The sequence below is a fragment of the Anoplopoma fimbria genome, chromosome 22, assembly GCF_027596085.1.
Source record: "Anoplopoma fimbria isolate UVic2021 breed Golden Eagle Sablefish chromosome 22, Afim_UVic_2022, whole genome shotgun sequence".
Classification (NCBI taxonomy): Eukaryota; Metazoa; Chordata; class Actinopteri; order Perciformes; family Anoplopomatidae; genus Anoplopoma; species Anoplopoma fimbria.
In genome coordinates, this window is record NC_072470.1 from 12,140,645 (window position 1) to 12,161,982 (window position 21,338).

General features: G+C 42.8%; 1 protein-coding gene across 2 annotated transcripts in view; it reads left to right on the forward strand.

Annotated features, from left to right (window-relative positions):
- The window catches only part of hecw2b (HECT, C2 and WW domain containing E3 ubiquitin protein ligase 2b), a 62,716-nt gene that overhangs the window by 23,377 nt on the left and 18,001 nt on the right, over positions 1–21,338 (forward strand). For both annotated transcript variants that reach the window (XM_054623627.1, XM_054623628.1), the window contains exons 11-22: positions 630–791; positions 14,319–14,469; positions 14,615–14,718; positions 14,954–15,078; positions 16,189–16,374; positions 17,194–17,346; positions 17,434–17,536; positions 17,612–17,708; positions 17,830–17,913; positions 18,221–18,330; positions 18,928–19,048; positions 19,144–19,257. In XM_054623627.1, coding sequence (XP_054479602.1) covers positions 630–791; positions 14,319–14,469; positions 14,615–14,718; positions 14,954–15,078; positions 16,189–16,374; positions 17,194–17,346; positions 17,434–17,536; positions 17,612–17,708; positions 17,830–17,913; positions 18,221–18,330; positions 18,928–19,048; positions 19,144–19,257 — 1,510 coding nt within the window. The remainder of the gene's footprint in view (positions 1–629; positions 792–14,318; positions 14,470–14,614; positions 14,719–14,953; positions 15,079–16,188; positions 16,375–17,193; positions 17,347–17,433; positions 17,537–17,611; positions 17,709–17,829; positions 17,914–18,220; positions 18,331–18,927; positions 19,049–19,143; positions 19,258–21,338) is intronic.

Consider the following 21,338-nt stretch of genomic DNA (forward strand, 5'->3'; position numbering starts at 1 on the left):
GAAGACCCTGTCAGTACCCGATCCGTTCCAGCTGCCCGATCCATTCTGCGCATGTGCGTACTTATTCCTGCCTGATTTGTACCACACGTGTGAACATTTGAGGGATTTCTTCTTCTGAGTTGTTATGGCCATCGACATCCCTAATTCCTGACATGTATCTCCTGAACTAAAATGTAAATGCCAATATACACACATATATATGTGCATATATGTATATAGTACCTGCTTCATGTTAGAAATCTAACTGCACTTGAAGGCTCACTTCTTAGCATAAACTTCTTTCTCTACAAAAAGGTTAATATTTTTCATTTTTTCCACCTGGACCTGTTCACTCATTTTTCCTCTACTTTTCCTGTTGTGAGTCACTCAATGCTGCCCGTCAGACCCCAACGCACACACACAGGTTGCACAGGTTGAGACACCTGCATTTACTTTGACTGCATTATATAACACTGACACTATTGTGCATTCACACATATTAGGTTTTTTTGTTTTATGTTCACAGGCTTCAATTTAAAAGATATTAAGGGCAAAACTCGAAACATTTAAGCCCCGGCAAAATAACCTGGAAATGCCACTGGAGGTTACCACTTGGTTGCACAAGACATAAAAAAAATTGTCAATTACAGGAGCGCGAGCCAGCGACAGAAGCCGTCGGGAGGAGCAGGAGGATGGAGAGGTCTGGAGGAGGAGGCAGTCCATGCAGGCCTCTGGAGGCATAGCTCAAAACCATGAGGAGTGTGGGGCCAGAGACTGTCAGAACGGGACAGTGGGGGTGGAGAGAGAGACAGGTGAGATACATGATGGACATAGATTTTTTTTTAATCTCTATTTTTCATGAAAGTTTGAATAAACTATATATTAGGGGTGTAAAAAAAAAACGATACGTATCGATATCCGTTTTTAGCTTGTAAGATACGACTACATCGATGCGTGAAGTCCCGCATCGGTTTTAAAATGACACGAATCGGTTGGTGCCCCGATTTAAAAGTTATGAACCGATTCACAAGTGTTTTTCTCTACGTTAAAGCTAGGGTGGGTATTAATTAATTAATTTCTTTACTGTAATATTTGGCAAAACTGTCCTAATAGCCAGTCAGCTATATGTAGGTGAAGTGCTCTGAGAATATCTGCTCATAACTTTGCTCTCCCCTGCCTCTGTGGGCCGCACCCAAAAATTGCCACCGCTCATGTACACTTTGACCAATCAGAGCGAGGCTCCGATTCTCCGTTCTTATTGGCTGTGGGACTGTCCGGTCACCTTGGCAACGACGTTGGTGCGTCCCTGCGTGTTTCGTCTTCCTATCAATGTAACTGAATTCACATGAACGCGCATAACTGACGTTCGGTGGGAGGAGCTACAGCAGGTAGCGTGGCAGGGAGAGGCCAGAGAGTCAAGAGTGCCAATAAACACTGGCACGGCACCTCAGTGTTACGATACTCACTTTTTCTGTCCCGTTAAAAAAAAGCAAAAAAAAGCCGTCTTTTGTCTGCCGGCACTAGGACCCGGAGGACACCACTGGATTTGATGTTGGAGTGTGGCCATTGGTCAGGTTGCAGCGGGAGAACATTTAAACAAACATTTTATTGTGAAATTAGTCTGTATGTAGTTACTACATACAGACTAATTTCACAATAAAATGTTTGTTCATATTCATTGAACAAATGAAAAGAACTCTTTCAGAATATTTTCAATTATTGAACTGCATCGAATCGCATCGCATCGCATCGAATCGCACTGAATCGTTTTTTAACAACATGCATCTTTTCTTATATCGTATCGTGACCATGTATCGAGATACGAATCGGATCGTTTTTTCATGAGAGATTTACACCCCTACTATATATTGTTCTTTAAAGATAATTAAAGAAGTAATAGTAGCATTAATACTAATGGAAAAATTACTTATAATAATAATGATATTAGCAGTTGGTGTCAAGCTTTGCCACGGCAGCAGGCACAACCATGGTCCAGGTATGACCCTGATCCATGGAAACCTATGACTGAGCCAGCCCTAACTATAAGCATCATCTAAGAGGTTGAGAGGTTGTCTGCCACCTGGATTGAAGCATGAAGCTCAGCGAGAGTAATATGATCTATTTTCCTATTTTTAGTCCGTACAAATGCTGCAACCCTCAAAGATTGTTGGATGTGGGAGTTAATTGACTTAAGGTAATATCCTGATCAACGATAACTCAGAGATACTTACAGAGCTGCTGGAAGCCAGGGCAATTTAGAGTAACTATGTCATTATATAATTTGTTTTGGAGGTGTTCGGGGACAAGTACAAAAACAAAGAAAATTGCAGGTCATCATCTCTTTCATAGCATTTGTTTCGTGTTTCTTATTTGGGAACGCCTACAATTTGACCTCACCAGAAGCTCCTATCGCATTCTGCTATCCAGGATTGGCTGGAACCGAGCGCATTAGTGTCAAGGAGAAGGAAGGCCACTCAGTGCCCACCGGTTTATTTTCTTTCATTATCACAATGCACCTTTCGGGATCGATATGCTGGCTCACCAGTGGTAGTATGTGTCCCCCCCCATTAGCTCTAATTGTATTGACCCTTGCCAGAGTGCGTTGGGAGGTGTCGAAGAAAAGTTTCTTTAAGGTCCAATTCAGAGGCTGGTTCAGATGAGCTTTATTCACTGCGCAGTGGAGACTGAACTCCACAGTATGCTTGTAGAATTCTCTCTGACTACAGTAGGTTCAGGTCAAGATTATATACAGGGTTACAGGAAACAACAGTTAAGCAAATGGTGTGGGTTGGGCTAAGCTTCTCAGAAAGGAAGGACCTTTGATCAATCAGCACCCAAGATATGTATTCATTGTCAGTTCAAATAATCAAACTCACAAGTCTGTAGTAGTGGATTTACATAGGCTCAATACACGTCTGTTCTACAGAGAAAAAAAAGTGATAAATACATTAAGGTGTGAACTCCTAAAGGGCTGGTCTGAGCAATCTTCTAGTTCTTAAAGTTCTTCTACATTTCCCCCTTTTGTCCTTAATAGGACAACAAAAAAAAATACACTAAGGATTAAGGAAAATTACAACACATCAATTTTACACAATTCATCAAAGGCATTGTAGAAGAGTTCTTCAGGTAAGTGAGTGGTGAGACTTTCTTGGTATTGGAGAAAACACAGAGTCACATTTCGATATTCCCAGATTAGGTCCATTGCCTCTGATGCACCATTTTAGTGGTCGTGGAATTATACTAAGAGGGATCGCAGCGGGGGCGTTGGTACATGCCTGACATTTGCTTGTGGATGTTTTGCAGGGCAAGGGTCTCATTTCAGGTGCAACTGGGCATAGGTCATGGGTGTAAGATGTATTCAGGTTGAGTAGATGACAAGTGTCACAGTCAGAGATGGACAAAGCCATTCAGGCTTTCATTGGTGCTATGAGGAATGAACCCACACACATAACAGTTAGTAGAATTTGGGCTGTGGTCGGCTATCATCCTAGTTAAGGTAAGTGTTTGTGGAGATAATTTGATCATGTGTGGAAATTCTATCGGGTTCGGAGTCTCGTCTTTGTCAAAGAGGGGAGACTGCATCTAATGAGGGCCGAGCCTCCCTTAGCATGTTCCTTTCTGTTGGGTCATGGGTTGTAGTTGTAAAAAGGTTTTTTTCCAGAGCAGTCGTATGTCCCCCTTGGTTCGTGCTGGCAGTGTCTAAGAGCCCCAGAAGCAAAAATCCTGTCACAAGGGTAGTCAAAAGCAGTAATGTGGGTGTCCTCTGACAGCACCCGATCAGATGAGCACTGGTCCATGTTGTCATCCTGATAAGCTGCTGATCTTTTGCAGTGAGAGGCGTGGATCCACATTGGGCGTCCTTCACACTTCACTGCGGTGTGGGTGGTTAGCAGTACTTGGAATGGACCGGTCCACCTAGGCTGAAGAGCGTTCTTTCTTTTGTGCTGCTTCACGTACACAAAGTCACCAGGTTGGATGTTGTGACAGTCACCATCGGTGGGAGAAGTCTGGGCTGCAATTACCTGTGAGTGTAGAGCTTTGATAGAAGAACATAACACCTTGCAAAAGTCAATGACAACATGATCCATCAGAGCAAGGTCCAAGTGTGAAACTGGGGACAGAGGAGTTGTTGGAGTCGACATGGGTCTGCCCATTAGAATCTCATGGGGTGATAGTCCTGTTTTTTCTGTTCACTGTGCTTCTCATAGTCATTAAAGCAATGGGGAGGGCATCAGGCCATTTTAGGCCTGTTTCAGCACAGATTTTTGCAAGTTTGTTTTTCAGCGCTCCATTCTGTCTTTCCACGGCACCGGCAGACTGAGGGTGGTAAGGGGTATGAAAACAATGTTTAATCTGTAGTGCCTTGCAGAGTTCTCGTAAAACAGATGAGGTGAAATGGGTGCCTCTGTCGCTGTTAAGGCTGTGCGGTATCCCAAACCTGCAAACAATGTCCTTTATCATTACCTTAGCCACTGTTCTGGCATTTGCCTTTCGGCATGCAAAGGCTTTAGTCTATTAAAATGTTATAACAAGATTTTAAAAAAACTGCACAATATTTTGGCAATTCATTCAGCCAATATCCCCCTTTGCTCATGTGTCACGTCATGTGTGTGAGTAAGTAGGAAATGTAGTGGAGCACTATAAGTCCTCAATAATAACAAATAAAAGAGAAAAAAAATCGTAACAACAGCAATCAAAGAGAACACACATTTGTTACAATTAGGAAAGCAAAAAAAACACAATTTATTAATTGGGGAATAAATGAATCAAAGAAATTATGTGTCATCTGATCAATCTAAAATTTGACTTCCAACAGGAAGTTTGGAATCAAAGAATCAGATGGTAGGTAATAAATAATTCATAGGTGTAATAACTAAACAAAACAAGGGGTGAAGTTCATTTCAAACAAAATTCACTATTAATAACACCAACATTTGTCACAAACAAAACATCAAATCACACAATAAAATGCTTTTCCTTCAGAAAATGCGTTGGAATGCTGAAATCAATCATAAAGGATTGCTGAAAATGTGGAATTTCCAAATGACTTTCCTGAAAAAGTGTTGAAAAACCTGGCAGTTGAATAGTAAAACATGCAGAGATGGAAGCTGAACTGCATCATCAAAAGAAGCAAAAAACTGAAATACAATGCATAAAAATCTGGAAGCTGAACTATAAACCTGTAGAGGTGGTAGTAATAGTAGAAGAAGTAGTCATAACAAGTAGTTTTTTAGAAGCTGAAGCTATAGTAATGGTAGTAGTAGTAGCAGCAGTAGTATCAGTGGTTTAGTAGAAGAAACTGTTCCATCAGTAATACTAGTAGAAGAAAAGTAGTAATAGTAGTAGTGCTGACTAAGTTTTGGTCTCAGGGAAGGTTCTACCTGAACAAGACTCTCAATCAAGTTGTATTGATTTAATAACTTCATTTTGAGAATCCCAAGACTCTTCTGAAGACGTAGACATGTAATTTGTGTGGGTAAAGTTAAAGATAAAATTGGGGCTGTATGAATTAAATTTAACTTAAATGAATTGAAGAAAAATGAAAATTGGAAATTGTGTGTGAAAGAGAGGTAGAGATTGAAAAATAGAGAAACAGAGGTTAGAGAAAGAGAGAGAGTAAGAGAGAGACAGACAGAGAGAGAGAAAGAGAGAGACATACAGGCAGGAGTTATAACAATTCCTTTGTCTGAATATCTCCAAGTGATTTGTGTATGTGTGTGCATGTGTCACTGTCTGATTAGCTCACATCAATCACCTGCCAACATCAAAGGTTACCATAGCAATATGACTTAAATGTGGCTGTAGTGGCAATCTAGAAACGGGGTACGGTTTTCTGTGCAAGATGTTTTTGGAGTCTGAATTAACATGGGTCTCTATGGAGTAGATAACTGGACTTCCTCTCACTTTCAGGCTGCTGTGACCAAATGTGTAAGTCTGTTGGATTCCACAGTGTTATGGGTGTGACTAAGACAAGTTTATCTACATTTTGATCAAAAATGATGCCTGAAGAGTGGAAATTGTGGGAAATCTGGCAATTTGAAAATATATGTGTAGTTCCACCACATATTTTCCAAGTGGTGGAACTACAACCACACCAAGGGGATTGTTTAATCTTTCCAACACTCTTTAGTGGTGTAGAAAAACAGCCTTGATGTACAATAACAACTGTGGACTCCACAGGTCGAATAACACATGCCAAAGATAGAAAATGTTCTTCTACAGAGGTTATGATGGCGACCGTTAAAGCTCCTTTACTGGGAGCCATGGCCTCTATCTTATGATATGCAGGGATATACTGTCTCAGGCACGCAGATAAATATTTCATCACCCACCGAGAGAGGCTGGCTCCGGCATTGCATATAAGTGGTTAAATCTGAGGACCGTTGGACTCCCTTCAGATTTCTAGGGCCGCTTTGATGAAGTCCCTTTTATGATAGTGAATGGTTACATTTTTGAGAATTGATGCTCACATGTTCAGGAGGTTGCCTTTCAGGGTTATATTTGTGCTGTGATCTTGGCTTTCTTTCATGACATGGTGGAAAAATGAAGGCTTTCCCGACCATCAAGCTAAGCCTATCATATTGGTTTTAAGGGGAACCATCCTGGGGGAAGGATGCCCTTTTGGCCCCACCTTTTGAACACCTGGAACAGGTGTACTTGAAAATAGAATTTGAGAATAACATTTCTAGTCTTCCACTCACTCAAAGGGCTTTAACACTACATGTCATTCACCCATTCATACACCGCACGCCTAAGGGAGGAAATTGGGAACTTTACATCCTAACCCTGCCTTAATGCCTAAGGTGTTAAGGTAATGCTACCCAATTTATTTGGTGGCCTTCTTTTCTCCTCAAATGAGCATCAACTAAAATATATTGTGTCTGGTGCGCGCTTTATGCATCTACATTGAGAGAACCAAAAGCTGTTGGAAAAGTGACCATCATTTAGTCACTTGGCAAAGAACCATTTGGGCAAGCCAGTCTTAAAGCAGTTGCTCTCTCACTTAATGTTCAGTCTACCTCATATGCCCTTTACAGAGGGGTTTCCATTTAGGAGATTTGTGCTGCAGCAAGTTGAGCCTTTCTGATTCTTAATGTGGCTAAGCCTCGGTAAGGCTATTTTCAGGACACTTGGTATGCCTGGTAACACCTGCCTAGCAATCCAGGAGTCGGTATTTCCCGATTTGAGACATTAAACATTAAATATGCTATTTTCCGGGTGCATATTTTTATCTCAAGTTACAGTTACAACATGTTTACATGCGTTAATGCTCATAATCCGCCTTGTTTTTCTCATCCTGGCTGTCCTGCAGCACCTCTTCTCACCCTCTCTCTGAAATGTCTGTTGTAGCGCTTGCTCCTCCCTCCGGAAAGCAAAGTCTGCCCTGTGATATTTGTTTGCCATGTGATATTTGTGACTTTCTAATAAGTGCTTTAGGGGGCGACTGTGGCTCGGTGGAGAGCAGGGTCGTCCTCCAATCAGAGGATCGGCGGTTCGATCCCTGGCTCTGGCAGTCCATGTCGATGTGTCCTTGGGGAAGACATTTAACCCTGAGTTGCTCCCGAAGGCTTTGCCATCGTGTATGAATGGGTGTGAATGATTAGATAGATCCTGATGGGTACCATGCAAGGTGCTAGCCCCTGTCATCAGTGTATGAATGGGTGTGAATGGGTGAATGATTAGTAATGTAAAAGCACTTTGAGTGGTCGGAAGTACTAGAAGTACAAGTACGGTCCATTTACCATTTACTTTAGTGCTACTACCCTCAACTTTGACTAAAATCAAAACGACTGATTTCTCATTGACAAACACAAATATCACCTGGCAAACAAACGTATAGCTAAGCCAACACTGGACAACAGTTTTAGTTAAACTTTAACCCACTTTTGCTCAATTTCACAGGCTTGCTTCTGTGGTGCCACTGACCTCCCACTGTCAGTAATTGCACTTGCTGTCTCTCCAGCACTGATGAACTTTGGCTACTGTTAGCATAGCCATATGTCTATTTGCCAGATATTTTTCTTCAATACATGGGATGTAACTTTTAATCCAGTTGCTGTATTGCTAGATCTTTACAGGCTTATCACTTGTAACTCATAATTTGACCATTTTGCCAAAGCTAGCTGTCTGAGTCATTTCTAGGAGATTCCACCCCATATCCAGGTTCCCACTCCGTGCAAGATGTGAGAGTTAAACTCTTGGGGACACGCTCATGTGATAAATTGAAAATAAAGGGGGTTTGTGATTGTGTAAAAATAATTCTCTGTTGAAAAAAATCCTTACATCTAAATGGCTTAGATGTTGAAGTCAATTGGTGAAGGTTGATGGGAGAAAGCCGTGTATTTACATTGATTGAGATTCTTCCAGATTAGTAAAAAGCCATATGTTTTCAAGTCATGACATAGGTTATGTTCTTCTATCATCTAACAGGATTATATTAACTGAGACATTCACAGGCTAACTGGGCATTGAATCTATTTCCATTTCTTATTTCTGTCTAAAAGTCAGAATATTTATAAAAGGAACATCCCCTGCAAAATCTGGACCGCCATCTCTCCATGTCTATGGAGATCAGGGAGTAGTATATTAGAGCATTATTCAGATCAGATCACGTTTTCGGCACCTGAGAAAAAGGTGTTGAATTATAGAAAGTGTGCTTGTTGTGTGCTTGTTAAACCTTTTAATAGTTAATTGGTTAAGCTGGTGTTGTTGAAAGACCAACCAGCTGTTGGAACTAATTTAGAAGGTTTTGCAGCTTTGGTGTTACATATAAAAAGGAGACATTTCTACCTTTTTCCTATATTTAGATTGATGCAAAAATGTTTTGTTGCCATAATTGTTTGTGTGCGTGCGCATACGTGTGCGCGCATGCAGGTGCCAACAGTCTGTTCGCTCCCTGCCATCTGTCCGACATGACATCAGTCGTTACCAGAGAGTGGACGAGCCACTACCACCTAGTCTGTCTGTGTTGGTGAGAGTGTGTGTGCATGTGTTTGTATGATTAAGATAATTAGTTAGTCGTATTAGTTATTTATTAACTGCAATCTGTTCCTTCTATCTTCTCGCGGTTGAAAAAACTGAAAGCAGGTCAATTTGGCTTGTTGCTTGTAGCTTCATAACCCGAGGGTTGGTGCTTCATTTATTTATTTTGCCTCTTGCTGTGCTGTTTGCTCTCTGCTCTCAGAGAGACACAGCTACGGCGGTGAGTTCATCGTTAGTTGGTAGGTTGTTGATGTAACCTGGCCACACTTGTTAAGTTAAGCAGTTCTTTAGTGTAAAGTTGCAATATCATAGCTTCTGTTTAGAAATGTTTGAGAAACTATCCGGCGCGGCCGCGGTAGTTTAGCGTAATTTGTTTACAGGACAGCGGCACTGTGCTTTCTCAGTGGCTGTCTTGAATTGAAGACATTTGTGAGTTTGTGTTGATTTCAAATGTAGTTTCTATAAAGTAACAGCTTATAATTGGCTGTGTACTGATTTTGTGTTACTCATCTAGTCAGTGTTTATTTTATTTTATTTTTTGGCTGACCCACGTAATGACATGTTGAACTCGCATGTCTGTAACAACTGTTTGGCCCCCCTCCACACCGAGGATGGCCATGATCAGTGCCCGGCCTGTCTGGGAATCGAACACCTCAGGGCGGGGTTATCCGACGACCCTTGTATGAACTGTAGTTTTATGTCACTGTCAGTAAGAATGGCTAAACTTACAGAGATAGGCGGTAATACTGGGCTTGCGTCTGCTAGTGTGGCTGCAGACCCAACAACATCAAAGAGGCTCAGGGCAGTCTCACATGGTCCACCAAAAAAAGTAAGAAAGGTTGATGCTTTGGCTTGCAAGGTAGGGAGTCTTTCATTAGAGTTTGCTCAGATTAAAGAGCTTCTGCTCAATCTCCAGCCTGATAATAGGGGGCTAGCTCCCAGTGGTGACTCCGCCACAAGGGACTCGTCTTGTCAAGAGGACGATGTATTATCAACATGCAGCCTCCTGCAGTTTGTTTACAGATAAGGGGCAGAACGATATAGAGATACAACCCCTCCAGGGCATCTGATGCTTTTTCTCAGGGGTCTGATGGGGGTTCTTTACATGGATCAGAGGCTGGCCATGCCACAATGAAGCCAGCTATTCGGATGGCTTTAGCACGCCTGGGGCTGGATGAAGCTCCTGTAGCAGCGGCTCTTTCCAGTGCTTTTTTCAGGCAGATGCATCAGCCCTCTGTCTTTTCAGTACCTGCTTCTAAGCCCTATATTGAAGAGCTCCAGAAATGCTGGTTAGACCCGAAATTGTTCTCCCATCACACTAGTGATTGCAGGAACTTGGCTGCTATGCAGGACCCAGAAAGCTATGGCTTAGATCGTATGGGCCCCAGTCGAACCTGCCATTGCTTCTCTGATAGTGTAATTAGATGAGGTTCTCAGACCTGATGCGCGCTGCCCCCGCCCTCAGTTTCGACTGACTGATGATCGCCTTACTAAGAGTTATAACATAGCAGCACGCATGGGACGTATCAGTAATTTATTTTCTCACCTTATCATGGCTCTGTCCCAGAGCCTCCAGGAATCTGGTGTGGACTCCTCTGCCCAGACCCTAAGTGATGCCTCCCTTCAGGCTTTTGCTTTCATGTCTAGGGAGCTTGGAAGGTTGATGTCAACAGTGACATTGGCACGCCGCCAGGTCTGGCTAGCGCAGTCCCCTTTGTTGGAGGGTTGTCGTTGCACCCATCGTTCACTTCCAGTTGTTCCAGGTCAGATGTTTGAGCCAGCTGCTCAGCAGGCACTAGAGCGCAGTGTGCAGGCAGAACAAGCCAGGCAGCGGTTTGCAGTTCCGAGGCAAGGGGATCTTTTGCCACCTCATCCCAGCCATTCTTATCCGACTGCTCGCCAAGGTAGATGACCTAGAGCACCTCACTATCCTGGGCACAATGAGCAGCGCAGCCGGGCTCCTTCCCGGCCGGCCTTTCAGATGCCAAGAGCACCAGCCCATCGTGGTAGTTCCCCCCCCTCAAAGGCTTTAGGGGCCGGGGGGGTCAGACCTGGTGTGCGAGGGCCGGCGTCAGATGCTTCTCTCAGCAGCACCTCAGCTACTGGGAGAGGGAGACCACAGACCCTTGGGTGGTGTCCACGCTCTCCATGGGCTACACACTACAGTTCTGATGCCGTCCACCCACTTTCTGCGGGGTCAGAATGACTGTGGTCAGAGATCCCGAAACATACCTTGCCCTCAGGGAGGAAATTGTCACCCTGTTATACAAAGACACAATTGAGCCTGTAGAGTGGCATACACGGCTCAGTGGTGATGATTTAAGGTTTCCGACAGCTGGTCGCTACAAGTTCTTAAAGGGCACACAGAGGCTTAGACCATCAAGAGTTTATGTAGTGCAATCATGAGACTTGAAACTGGTATTAAAGTCCTTGTGTCTCCCCCCATTTGAACCATTAGGTCAGACAGAATTAAGATGGTTGTCTGCGAAGACAGTATTTCTTCTGGCTGTCACATCAGCAAAGAGAGTGGGTGAACTCAACGCACTCAGTGAGCCAGATGTGCATGCGTTGATACCCGGAGGGTTAAGGGGTTACTCTCCAACTGAATCCATCGTTCTCGCCAAAGAGAGGGCCTCCCTCACATGTAAACCAAGCCAACAACTTGGCTGCATTCAGTCCAACGGCTTCATCTGACGGAGCAGAGGAGCCGTCAGAGCTACTGTGCCCGGTGCGGGCACTCAAGACATATGTTGAAGTCACTGACAGTTTACGTAAGACTTACAACCTTTTTGTTTGCTATGGGGGTTGTAAGCGGGGTGAACCCCTGTCAAAACAAAGGCTTTCTAATTGGATTGTGGATGTGATTCTCCACGCTTATAGGTCACAGGGCCTACCTGCCTCTAGTAATGTGAAGTGTCACTCTACTCGGGAGTGTTTCCACATCCTGGGCAGCCTTGAACAGGGTCTATCTGCAGATCTGTGCGGCTGCAACCTGGGAGTCTTCATGTACCTTCACTCGCTATTACCGTGCCAATGTGGCTGCTCCTCATGCCATGACAGCGGCAGTCCTGTCAATGGCTTCCCTTCCTTAGTGCGGTAAGCATTCCTCGTGACCTTGTGGGCATGTAGCGTTGTTAATAACTACGTTAAAATAAAAATATTGCTTACGTAAAAATTGCGGATTCTGAATAGAAGAAACAAATAAAAATTTGATCAATAATTTGGTAACAAATTATCCAGTCTCAATATCTCAGGCGTAAGTCCTGATTTCAGTGACCTTATAGTTCCCACCTTTTGAATCAATATGACAGACAACGACTTGGCGATACATGGGTAATTTATTGAAGAGGTAATTAAATGAATGGATGACAAGATTAATAATTAAACAAGGATACAAATCAGGAATGAATTGATTTCAAATAAACAGGCAATATCATATCAGATAGTGAAGAAAAGTTGAAGTCTCCTCTTTCTCCTATCCCTACTCCACCCGTTCAATCTAAATTATTATTTATCAGAGCTTTTATATACCCGACACCAACCCTGGATCATACTGAAGCTGGTTGTTCCTACTGTGAGTAGCGGTGTCCAGATGCCTTTGCAGGGGTTCAAACAGCTGTTTCTGCGGCCCTCGGATTCGGCTCACGTCCCTCAGAACGGGAGTGGTTCCATCTGTGAAGCGAAGGAATGCCGGTGCAGGGCTCACAGGAGCGTTGATTCTCAGCGGTTCTTCTGAAGGCTCACCCAGTGAGCTGGCAAAGTGTCTCTGAAGTTCTTTGTGTCTTGCTTCAAGACGGGCGTTGGATCCGGTTCGGTGTTTGGAGAGGGATATAGCTCTGAATAGTTCTTTAAGTGAGGCTACTCGTTGATATACTCAGACTAAACTCGTTTGGCCTAACGATAATAATCTAAATTGATATCTCACGAGGCCAACAGATGTGCACTAAAACAAAATAAAGCTTGCTAAAAAAAGCAATAATTATAAGATGCTTAAAAGTAGTTGAAAAGGAAAAGTACTGACAAAAACTGCTGTTCTAAAATAAAATAACGGGAGCTTGTATGAAGCTCCCTAACACTTAACAAGACACACCTAAGACGGACAAAAATGAAAAAGACAAGAGAGCGAACAAAGGAAATCTCCTGGTTTTATCCTTTCAGGATAGGTGTCGGGTCCCAGGGTGTGGCTTGATTTTATGGCTTTGTTTTTGCCAAGATTTCGGATTCCTTTGTTTCCTAGTTTCGGTGTGTTCTGGTTTGGTAGCTTAACTAATCTAACATTTTAAACAAATATCCCACATACTTTTCTTCACTATGAGCTCAATAGACCTTACACACTTGTATGGATGCAGAGATGGAATTTCAGTTACATACATTTGGTATACAGAATTTAACAGAGGTTATGCGTGTCAGATATGTGTTATCACCAATTGACCACTGGAGGGCAATATGGTCACATGATGAGTCCGATCTGAAATGTCTGAAAATGAATTTAACTCTGTTTTCCACTCCACAACTACGCGAGAAAAACGTATTATCCTGAAATCAAGTGGGAAATCATTTGGTTGGGGTTATTGAATGTTTCACAGACTTATGCAGTATACAAGGAATAATTGCAGAGATAGGTAGTGTGGTTCCTGTTCTCTTAAGCCAAGGAATTTATTGCTTTGACCTCAGTTAGCCTTTTAGTTTAGTTCCTGGCTGTTGTTTACAGCATGATCTGAAAGGCATGCTTGAGTTCATCCCTTCCTATTGGCTTTTCCAGATGTCGCGTGCGTTTTTTACAAATAAAATTGCAGTGTTTTATAAACCATTTATGTAATTCTGCAAAACTGCTTCCAAATGTTATATAACACATGGAACATAAATGCAGACTGATCAATCCAAAAACAAGTAAGAAAAAAGGACTTTAAGACAACTTACTTAATTATTAGGGGGTCAGAAAAGTGTACCGAAATGGAGTTAATCTATCATCTTGCTTTTCTAGCGTTCTGTAGGATTTAGTATGGTTTGCTAACACAAAATACTCACTTTAGCTTGCAATGGGAAGTAAATTTGTTTCTCTCCACTTGCTCAATAAAAAATAAAAACTCAAAGTATGGTGTATTTTGGATCTCTTTTCGAGGAGAAAGACTGGTAGTATAATCAAGCTTTTTGGCTACTCAAAGGGATTCATAACTCGTTTTTCAATGGATGTTCAGTACTTGGAATTCTTGCAGAAATTCTTACCAATTCTGACAAACCAACAGAAGCATTAAATAAATTATACATTTTGTTTTTTTATACCATTCCTGTGCATCTGCTTTTTAGTATAACCTTGCATATGCTCTTACTTCTGTCAATTTGTGTGTGTGAACCAGACTGGGAGGCTCGTATCGACAGCCATGGTAGGATCTTTTACGTGGACCATGTGAACAGAACCACAACTTGGCAGCGTCCCACCGCTCCCCCTGCCCCACAGACTCTCCAAAGGTCCAACTCCATACAGCAAATGGAGCAGCTGAACCGCAGGTCAGATCGCGCACACAGATACTCTACTCCTCAAAGTGTGAAAGCAAGCAGCAAAGTAAAAAAAAAACAAAAAACAGTTTTGCGCTTACCTTGATTACTTTAACAATCACCATGGCAGTTATCAGAAATATACATACCTTTCCAGGTATCAGAGTATACGTAGGACGATAACCAATGACAGCAGACCAGAGGAGCAGCCAGCCAATGACCTTCTGGCAGATGAGACAGACATGCATCCTTCCATACCAGGTAATCCTCTCATGTACTGCATTATAGTGTATTGCAGTCAGCAAAGCATATCCTGGAGACCTGATTAGTTTTGTCTTACTCTCTCTCTCTCTCTGTGTGTGTGTGTGTGTGTGTGTGTGTGTGTGTGTGTGTGTGTGTGTGTGTGTGTGTGTGTGTGTGTGTGTGTGTGTGTGTGTGTGTGTGTGTGTGTGTGTGTGTGTGTGTGTGTGTGTGTGTGTGTGTGTGTGTGTTGCAGAGCTGCATAGGGACAGCACAGTGGCTCAGTCTGGTTCAAGGTCTCGCCTCACTCTGCTGCTTCAGTCCCCCAGTGCGAAGTTCCTCACCAGCCCCGACTTCTTCACTGTGCTGCATTCCAACCCTGTACGGGCAGTCTTTTTCCTCTTTTCTCTATTCTCTCTCTTCTCAACCAATCATCGCTTTTGCCCTTACCTTCTTTTCATAGATTACACACGCTGCTTTTTGTTTCAGGAATAGCAAGGCCTTCTCTTCAACTTTAGTTGACCACACACTCATTAAGGGACTGTGTCTAGAATAGACTAGCTATGCCAAAGGTAACAAAATTCACCTACCAGCACCTCTAATCTTAATTTAGAATTAGCATACAAACATTTTCTAATTAGCACGAACTACAACTGTGGCTGATGGAAATGCAGGTATTTTGTAATAAACCAATTGTTGACCTGATGATGGCGCTGAGGGAAACTTCAGGGTATCACCAACGATTATACAATACATTTTGATGAGAGCATAAATGTCTGGTCAAAATTGCACAATAGATCATCCAATAGGTGTTAAGACATTTCACTCTGGAACAGCAGCAATCAACCATCCTCCAACCATTCTTTCCAACAGGGGGCGACTCTGGTCGCAAAAAGAAGTATGATTGTATAGGTATAGAGCAATTGACCCTAGGTCTCACTTGATTTATTACCCCAGGAAAAATTGGGAATATGTTTATGGTTTACGGTCTTAATAGCTAGTTTCATGTTTTCTTCACTTCAACATGATGTCCATTTAGGAAATTATGGTCCGTTTATTCTTATAATAGACCATAAAGCAGGGTGTGTTTTAGGGCGTTGTCTGTGTTTTCAGCTTACCCTTTCACAGTGTGTTTTCTGCTCATGAAAGTTATTTGTCATATTTAGCTCCACTCTAATGTATCACTTCTGGTTGCAAAAAAACGGATGGCCACGGCAATAAAAACAGACGGTGATGGCAAAATGCCAAACCTGAGGCTTCAAAGCCAATGGGTCATGTCATGGTGACTACGTCCACTTCTAATATAGAGTCTATGCTCTTGAAAACCAAAGCACAAATGTAAAAATGGTAAATAATTACAAGGTATTTCAGTGGGACGCATTCACAAGAAAACTTCTCACTTTTCTCTGGTGGATGTGTTTCCGATCTTCTTACTTTCTATTCTCCTTTCTTTCCTCTATAAATTCTCTCCTGACTCTCTTGCATGCCTAGAGTGCCTACCGTTTGTTCACCACCAACACGTGTCTGAAGCATATGATCAGTAAGGTTCGTCGGGATGCTCACCACTTTGAGCGCTACCAGCACAACAGGGATCTGGTGGCCTTCCTCAACATGTTCGCCAACAAACAGCTGGAGCTGCCGAGAGGCTGGGAGATGAAGCACGACCACACTGGCAAGGTGGGGCCACACCCATATCTGTGTGTCTCAAAGTTTTATAACTATAAGGGCTTAAACGGTTTTGGATATAGTCGAATGTAGTGTTTAAATTCAGTTCAAGAGATTGTAGACTATTTCCCTTAAATGTTTATTTAGTTAGAAAGTTGGAAAACCTTCTTTTTCTGTGAGAAAAAATATTTTCTATTAAAGCTGCGCAATACTAGATTGGAGGAATTTCTATTGCCTCTCGACGGCAACATGGCAACGCATGAGAAGTCGGCTTGAGCAAATGGGGCTAATGACGCTAACAGTACAAACTGCTGTTGACAGAGCTAGCACTGTCTACCTTGAGAAAAATACGCAGGGGGGGAGTTGTGCTTCTGCGATGTTGTTAATTGTGACGGCTTTATCAGCTGTAATGGCCATATAAGAGCAGGGCGAACGAACTAGACAGTGAAGCATGCTCACATGCACTAAAAGCATTGGCGGCCAGTTCAGCTTTGACAACAGAGCAAGGAGAAGTCAGATAACACACATAGAGGAAGGGCAACATCATTTTCTGATTAGATAGACATAACTTCACTATATTTCACTTAGCATATAGTTGTTTTCTGCTATATATTGCTCTTTTAAAATATCCATAAAAAGAAAAGAATTGTAAAACTACTTTCAAATTGTTAAATAGGTGTCTAATTATTATACACCTATTTAACAATATTTGCAATATTATACTATAATATGACTGGGGTTATGATCGAAATGGGTTAAAAGGCTTATTTTCATTTCATCTCCACTGTAAAATGGATGCTTGACAGTCTCATGTTGTGTGTACATGTGCAGTCTTTCTTCGTGGACCATAACTGCCGGGCCACCACTTTCATCGACCCCCGGCTTCCGCTCCAGAGCACTAGGCCCCCGAGCCTCCTGGCTCATCGCCAACACCTGACTCGCCAACGCAGCCACAGTGCCGGGGAGGTCAGCCCGCGACGACTGGTAAAACAGAAAAATCACGCAGCTTACAGCAGTATGAGGCAGTAAAAACAAAAAAATATGTAACACCCTTCTCCCCTCTCTCTGCAGATTGGTGAAGACCCTCGTCACGCCGGCCCACCCGTCCTGCCAAGGCCTTCGAGCACCTTCACCTCTGCCAACAGGGGGCAGTGCCAAGACGTTGTGCCAGTGGGTGAGTACAAGCACACACAATCCTTTAAGAAATTATCGAAGATGACTTACCTGAATGCGTCTGCTTCCCCTCCAGCTTACAATGAAAAGATTGTGGCGTTTCTTCGACAACCAAACATCTTTGAGATTTTGCAGGAAAGACAGCCTGACTTCAACCGGAACCATTCACTCAGGTATAAACACACACTGAAACAGACAATCTATACCCAAAATAGTATATCGGTTGGGTACCATAGGTATGGCTATATGTTGTATATATGTTGTGTGTGTGTGTGCAATATATTGCTGTGTTAGGGAGAAGGTGCAGCTCATACGCACAGATGGAGGGTCAGGATTGGCCAGGCTGTCAGGTGATGCTGATCTTGTCATGCTACTAAGGTGAGACCTTCTTCCTTCCTCCCCTCCCTCCTTCTTTCCTTCCCTCAGGGTCCACATACATCCCTGATGTTTGCCTCCTTATTTCATTCCTAGTTTTTTTTACCGCTCTTGCTGGTCTTTCTATTTTTTCATATACTTTCTTGTCTATCTCCCATACTTGTCTAATTGTATTAGCTGTGTGTAACCTGCTCCTTTACCACCTGGCTTCCTCCTTAATGTATTTCCTGCCTTTCCGTCTCTTTTACTTGAGTCACTCTATTGAATTAATTCAGTTTCTTCCTTGCTTCCTCCTCTCTCTCCTCCGCAGTCTGTTTGAAGATGAAGTAATGTCCTACGTGCCTCCTCATGCCTTACTTCACCCCAGCTACTGCCAGTCACCTCGGGCATCCCCTGTCTCCTCCCCACAGAACTCGCCTGGTAAGTGACTGAGAAACAAGTCACACACAGACGTCTTGCTGGTATTAAGGCCAGTAGTGTTTCCTTCATAAAAAACATTGGATTCAAGCCCTGCTGAAGAAGCGAAACAGAAAATAGAACCACAAGAAAGAAAAAAAAGAAAAAAAAAAGAAGAGTACAGAATAGCCCTTTACCACCCTGACAGGAAAAAACGGTGGGGAAAGTGAGGAGATTAATGAGAAACACCCGTGAGCTGGGAAAGGGGGGAAATTAACTATCAGAAGCAGCATGGAGGAGAACACAGAGAGAGGAGTGAGTGTGGCTGAAGGAGGAGATGATTTGAAATTCTCTTAAAAGAAAACAGTTAATATATATTAAAGTAAAAAGAGCAGCAAGTGATCCACATCTGGCTGGGTTTCGTAAACATTCTTGGATGACAAGGCACTGGTGGAGGTGTGCTGAGCCCGGTAGCAGTTGGTTTGAAAGGAATCTTGTTCAGCTATAGCTTGGATGCATGTGTATTTGCATTACATTGGTTTCCCTTAAATTAAATGTTTTATTTAAAGCTTTATATAAAGCAGTGTATAGTTCAACCTCCCTCTTTCTGTCTACCTGTAGGTACTCAGAGAGCTAATGCCAGAGCCCCAGCGCCCTATAAAAGAGACTTTGAGGCCAAACTGCGCAACTTCTACAGGAAACTGGAAACTAAAGGCTACGGCCAAGGACCAGGGAAACTAAAGTAGGTGGAATGTGTTTCTATGAAGAGTGACCTTTCTTCTGTTCCTTTGTGCATGTGTCTGTCTGTCCACTCATTTGCTTGTGTTTGTGTCTCAGGTTGATCATCCGTCGTGACCATCTGCTGGAAGATGCCTTCAACCAGATCATGTGCTATTCCCGTAAAGACCTGCAGCGCAGCAAGCTCTATGTCAGCTTTGTCGGGGAGGAGGGGTGAGTGTGTTGGAGGGGGAGGAGAAGAATATAAGGGCATGGCTTTGGTTTCAACATTGATGGGTACACATGTTTTCTGGTGAATCTTTCTGCATAAATTCATAGTGGAAATGTCTTTATTTATGTAAAGCAAAACACAAAATGTATGTGCCGAGTGACAATTTAATATATTTCCAACAATTCAAATATAAATATGATATAATGCAGTCTGCCCAAGGCAATTGGGCAGACTTTCAAATCTTTATTTTTCTTTAGATCAATTTGTCTCATTTAATGGTATTTCTGATGAGTCAACACATATAGAAATTATAACTCTTCCCTCCTCTTTTTTTGTGTTAAACCTCTTTAAATGAGTATGTCTTTTTTGTCAATGAGACAAAAGGATAACATCAAACAACATTATAGAATGGAACAACAGAGTATCAACAGTTTTTCAATAATATCTTCTAATACTGTGTGTGTGTGTGTGTGTGTGTGTGTGTGTGTGTGTGTGTGTGTGTGTGTGTGTGTGTGTGTGTGTGTGTGTGTGTGTGTGTGTGTGTGTGTGTGTGTGTGTGTGTGTGTGTGTGTGTGTGTGTGTGTGTGCATATATGTGCATATATACAGTGGGGCAAAAAAGTATTTAGTCAGCCACCAATTGTGCAAGTTAAAAAGATGAGAGACGCCTGTAATTTTCATCATAGGTACACTTCAACTATGAGAGACAGAATGGGGGGAAAGAATCCAGGAAATCACATTGTAGGATTTTTAATGAATTAATTGGTAAATTCCTCGGTAAAATAAGTATTTGGTCACCTACAAACAAGCAAGATTTCTGGCTCTCACAGACCTGTAACTTCTTCTTTAAGAGGCTCCTCTGTCCTCCACTCGTTACCTGTATTAATGGCACCTGTTTGAACTTGTTATCAGTATAAAAGACACCTGTCCACAACCTCAAACAGTCACACTCCAAACTCCACTATGGCCAAGACCAAAGAGCTGTCAAAGGACACCAGAAACTGTGTAGACCTGCACCAGGCTGGGAAGACTGAATCTGCAATAGGTAAGCAGCTTGGTGTGAAGAAATCAACTGTGGGAGCAATTATTAGAAAATGGACATACAAGACCACTGATAATCTCCCTCGATCTGGGGCTCCACGCAAGATCTCACCCCGTGGGGCCAAAATGATCACAAGAACGGTGAACAAAAATCCCAGAACCACACGGGGGGACCTAGTGAATGACCTGCAGAGAGCTGGGACCAAAGTAACAAAGGCTACCATCAGTAACACACTACGCCGCCAGGGACTCAAATCCTGCAGTGCCAGACGTGTCCCCCTGCTTAAGCCAGTACATGTCCAGGCCCGTCTGAAGTTTGCTAGAGAGCATTTGGATGATCCAGAAGAGGATTGGGAGAATGTCATATGGTCAGATGAAACCAAAATAGAACTTTTTGGTAAAAACTCAACTCGTCGTGTTTGGAGGAGAAAGAATGCCGAGTTGCATCCAAAGAACACCATACCTACTGTGAAGCATGGGGGTGGAAACATCATGCTTTGGGGCTGTTTTTCTGCAAGGGGACCAGGACGACTGATCCGTGTAAAGGAAAGAATGAATGGGGCCATGTATCGTGAGATTTTGAGTGAAAACCTCCTTCCATCAGCAAGGGCATTGAAGATGAAACGTGGCTGGGTCTTTCAGCATGACAATGATCCCAAACACACCGCCTGGGCAACGAAGGAGTGGCTTCGTAAGAAGCATTTCAAGGTCCTGGAGTGGCCTAGCCAGTCTCCAGATCTCAACCTCATAGAAAATCTGTGGAGGGAGTTGAAAGTCCGTGTTGCCCAGCGACAGCCCCAAAACATCACTGCTCTAGAGGAGATCTGCATGGAGGAATGGGCCAAAATACCAGCAACAGTGTGTGAAAAGCTTGTGAAGACTTACAGAAAACGTTTGACCTCTGTCATTGCCAACAAAGGGTATACAACAAAGTATTGAGATGAACTTTTGTTATTGACCAAATACTTATTTTCCACCATAATTTGCAAATATATTCTTTAAAGATCAGACAATGTGATTTTCAGGAAAAAAAAATTCTCATT